The sequence below is a fragment of the Aquarana catesbeiana genome, linkage group LG09 (genome assembly GCF_042186555.1).
Source record: "Aquarana catesbeiana isolate 2022-GZ linkage group LG09, ASM4218655v1, whole genome shotgun sequence".
Classification (NCBI taxonomy): domain Eukaryota; kingdom Metazoa; phylum Chordata; class Amphibia; order Anura; family Ranidae; genus Aquarana; species Aquarana catesbeiana.
In genome coordinates this window covers 286,812,355-286,817,354 of record NC_133332.1, presented here as the reverse complement: position 1 = coordinate 286,817,354, position 5,000 = coordinate 286,812,355, and the positions used below count along the sequence as shown (strand labels likewise).

Below are 5,000 nucleotides of genomic sequence, written 5' to 3'. Positions count from 1 at the left end.
ACCCTCTACTGGAGAAAACTGATCTATCCCCCCACCTCCTCCCCAAATACACACAGTTCTATAATAAGCAGCCAGTGGCAGCCTAAAACCAATCAGCACAAGGCATGGACCTGACGTCAGAGGCCTCGTAGAAAAAGGTGCAGTACTCATTGCACAGAGGACTGCAGAGCAGGAATAAAGAAGAGAGCTTCTCACTTTAAGGGATTACACCAAGTCCATGCAGAAGACCCTCCTCCCCTATTACTCACACACAGCCCTGCCTGCAGGAGCAAAAAACTTAACACAGCAACGGTCCATAGATGATCAGCAGGACACACCAACCCCAAGTTTATCCTCTAAATAAATCCCAATTTCGTTTCTGCATGCAACCCGAATTTCCCTGACAGCGGCGCTTGAGGAACCTTGGTGGGTCTCAAGAGCAACTTTAGTCCTTCGTTGGAGAAAACCCATCTACGATGTTACCAATGATTGGATCCTTTCCCTGCTGCCTTGGCATGAAGAAAAGGGGCCCAGATGCCTAATATCAGCACTTGCAGCTCTTCCATCCATCCACAGCGACCCGTAAAATAACCCTCAGATCTTCTGCAGCTTCTCAGACCACCTGAGGATCTTCTCTAGCGATCATGTCCTTCACGTTAGACCTGTAATCCTCAGGCTCCCATCACATGACATTCCTCAGGAAGCACAGCTTGGGACTTTGACTGTTTTTTTTTTTTGTTTGTTTTTTTGAAGGGGGGTCACCTAGTTGGCTTTTGGTTCCATCATTCTCCAAGGACGATCTCAGAAAGCTGCTTCTGGGTGGACAATCAATGCATGGCTTAGGAGTCCAGTTTATGGAAATAGGCTCCAGCTACCGCAGCATCTGTAAAGATTCCCACGCGTGTTTTTTCCACGCTCCAGAGATGCTTTTCCACAGCCTGTCAGGGGGGGAGATGCATGGGGTCATCGATGAGATGGACAGAAGATCCAAAAGTGAAAGCACCGCCATCAGCTCTGCTATAGACAGAGGGGAGACAGAGACGGTAGGTGGAGGAGAGGCCCAAGGCTGTAGGGTGCCAACGTGCCATGATTTAAAATAACAATGTTCTCAAATAATAAAAAAAAAATGATCAATGGCAGGTCCATCAAAATCGTTATATTCAGATTCAAGCTAGAGAAAAGTCAAGTGTGCTCCACCACTGCATTGTGTACCTCATTTCATTGTAAGTGTGCATGGTGTACCACTGATTTATTATTACATATCTGCCAGGGAGGCATGACTAGATTATGTTACCTTTGTGTTCCTAATATGAATGAAGTGTACTTCTAAACACAGCCTGCTTCCTATTGACTTCAATAGATTGCAGAACAGTTTCTTGTCACCATTAAAAGTGTAAAAAAAAAAAAAGTCAACCAAAAATTAATTTTAAACGTGAACTTTTGCACAAACACGTTTAAATAATTATAAAAAAAAATAGTGTTATATAGATAGATAGATACACGCACAGAAAGTACAATTACATTTAACTGAGGACATTTAACATTTTAGATACTTTATACATATAGCGATGGTACTATTGCACTGAGCTTAAAAAAAAGTAATAATAATAATTTATATATATATATATATATATATATATATACACACACATGTAAACCCACACATACATATACACACCCCTTTTCCTTTTTTAATAGATTTTGCTAAAAGATCATTCCATTTCCATTACACACACTGTATGTCATGATAATATCCCACATAACAATCCCCCATATATCTTTTTTTTGGAAACTGAGATTATTTAATTATTTTATTATTTAATTATTTTAACAACACATGTTCACAATAAAATTAAAATCGATTAAAAATTGTTTCTAAAAAGTAGTTAGAATTTGATTTATCATATGCAGTCATGTATTTCAGAGGTGTCACGTGGTTTCACAATAACCATCTATTGTAATATATATATATATATATATATATATATATATATATATATATACAGTTACATTTGAAAAACTAGGATTACACACATGATATGCTTGTGATGTACATGTGCTATATGAATGTGACATTTTTATTTCACGCTTCTAATAGCCCAGAGAGCAATGTGTGTGTGCTTTGCGACTTCCACGTTCATGGCAGGTTAGGCTCGTTTTTAAACATTTTAGTACCATACTGCATTTAAAGCGATCACAAATATATCATTCCACACATTAGACGATGATCCAACTGCTAGTGTACAGCGATTTGGGATTCCAGGTGAGACTAGATTAGACACCTGTGAGGCTGCTTCTCAATAAGTTATCGATTTTTAGAAGACTTTTCCTCTTGCTGATCTTGCATTAAATAGAATTCACAATTACAATATTCAGCTTTATATAGGATTGTACGAACCTTGGTTTCACTGGTAGGTTACAAATGTGAATACAAAAATATGTATTCTCACTTTAGTAGTAACTTAGGAAGCCAGCAAACACATTGACATTGATTTTTATCTATCTATCTATCTATCTATCTATCTATCTATCTATCTATCTATCTATCTATCTATCTATCTATCTATCTATCTATCTTGTTATTACACACACACACACACATTTTATTCATATATATATATATATATATATATATATATATATATATATATATATATATATAGCAACTCAATATCCATATCACTCTCTTTATATTTATATCAGCTCTTATACATTACAATTTCATCCACATTTGGATCCAGTATGAAAATTCCGTTTGCCCCATCAGAACGCCTACAGGGCAAAAGACAAAATGTAGTAATTTGTAATATAATGTAATATCATTTGTGATTGTGACTACAGATCATAAAACATGGTGACTTTTATCAGGCAAGCCAATTTGCAAGTGTTTAGTATAAAAAAAATAGTGTTAAGAATTTCTTTAGGTTCTGTAATAGATGTCAAATATTTATTCTATGATTTATGGCAGTTATTATTGTTATTTTTTTTTACAGTTTGTTGTTTGTTCTGGTCTTTTTTTTATTGTTGTAGTAACCTCTTTAGTTTAATAGCGAGAAATATGTGGATAGACTGTTTTACTGACTGTGTCTTTGTGCCCCCTTTTTGCCAGACGATGCCCTCCATCAGCAATGACAGGGCTGCCTTGTGTGCTGGTTGTGGGGGGAAAATCTCGGATCGGTACTACCTCCTGGCAGTGGACAAGCAGTGGCACATGCGCTGCCTGAAGTGCTGCGAATGTAAATTAAACTTGGAGTCTGAACTGACCTGCTTCAGCAAAGATGGCAGCATCTACTGCAAAGAGGACTATTACAGGTACCATAACCCCCTGCCCTTACCCCCCCCCCATACCCAAAATTGTCTCATACATCTAAGCATCAAAGCACCAAACTCACCCCTTTGTTTAAAAACAAAAAAACCCAATAAAAATAAAAATATTTCAAAAATGGTAGTGGTTCCATGGATCTGCCTCTTGGTAAAGATAGGGCATTCCAATCTGTTGCAGGCTCAATTCACAAAGGTAACACTCCATAATAATTGCCCTTATTTTTTTTTCTAAGTGACAGTATATTTTACGGAGTCCAATGAGATTTAAAAATTGAGTCACATGGCTGATTTTTTTTTTAATCCTTTTGGTAAAGTATGCCTTAGCTTAATTCACAAAGCTAACACACCAGGATAAGGAACCTTATTTAAAAAAAGCGAGTTTTTTTTTAATTACAGTCTAGTGGCTGAAATAAATATCCTCCTTCTTTTGTTCAAGTTGTGTGGATTGAGTCTAAATGCTCAGTTCACAAATCTTACACACAGGGACAAGGATCCTTATTTGAAAAAGTGATAGCTGTTTTCAGCTGGGTCCAATGAGTATTCAGTCACATGGCTTAAAAAAAAAAAGATCCAATGTTAAAGCTTTGTGATTAGAGCCATTGTGTAATCTGAGGTTGGATTGTGAATATTTTAGAATATAAACATCTTATCCTGGTTCATAAAACATATATACATATCAGCCAGTTATAGATCAACTTCTATTATGTTATTTTAATACTAACCTTACAATATTAAAAAACAACAACTATACGAGACATAAAAATATCTGATCACACGAGATCACTTTCTACCATATTATTATTTCACTCTATAAGTCTTGCACACTTATGAACCCTCTGCACTATAAAAAACGCTAAAACAATATTTCTACTGTTGTCCAATAAAATGAAAACTTCTGATTTTCATATTAAAGTAGGGGGGCATTTTATTTTACGGGTTGACATGTTCATTTCAGTTTGAGGAGTGCGAGGTTCCCCTGGAAATACTTCATTAATATGGAACAGGCGTTGCGGTTAATGGCAGGCAGGGAAGGGGTTAAATCAGGAGGCTACTGCATTGCCTGCTTGTTTTATTTGGCCATCAGTCCCGAAGTGCCTTGGATGAACGGGGACTTATGAAGGATTTATGGACACAAAAAAAAACGTATATGCAGACCTTAGCTATAATATAAATTAAATTTAAAGCTGTTTGAAATATTTTGAAATATGGATATAGGAAAGAGCAATCAGATCATTATCAGATTAAAGTTATCTGTCTTTTTTAAGTGCATTTATTCTTTATTTTCACAAGATCAATGAGATTCTTAAATTACATTTATGACCTTAATAGATCCGCTTCCTATGCCCCAGGATGCTAAAGTTGGTTGGTCTTTACAGAGGAATTTATCAGAGAGTATATATATCTAGAGATATATCTATATCTCTAGATATATATCTATAGATATATATATTTCTATCTATATATAGATATATACATATCTATATATAGATCTCTCTCTCTCTCTCTCTCTCTCTCTCTCTCTCTCTCTCTCTCTCTATATATCTATAGCCTCTGGTAAACATTTTAGATGTGGAGGTTTCTGGGCACTCCACTGAGTTTCTGACTTTCCGGTTGGGACAATGGTCCCTTCAGTGCAGTTGGGACTTCTTACCCACTACCACCTTGTCCTCACCAGTTCTGGAACCGTATAGGTCAAT

General features: G+C 36.3%; 1 protein-coding gene across 2 annotated transcripts in view; it reads left to right on the top strand.

Moving 5' to 3' along the window:
• Window positions 1-5,000, top strand: part of LHX2 (LIM homeobox 2) — a 53,661-nt gene that overhangs the window by 8,004 nt on the left and 40,657 nt on the right. Inside the window, exons 1-2 of one of the 2 annotated variants that reach the window (XM_073600369.1) lie at window positions 131-1,022; window positions 3,089-3,291. In XM_073600369.1, the coding sequence (XP_073456470.1) occupies window positions 810-1,022; window positions 3,089-3,291 (416 nt within the window). In that variant the 5' untranslated portion in view covers window positions 131-809. Of the gene's footprint in view, window positions 1-130; window positions 1,023-3,088; window positions 3,292-5,000 lie in introns of those variants that run through there. The other variant, XM_073600370.1, reaches the window with a different exon arrangement.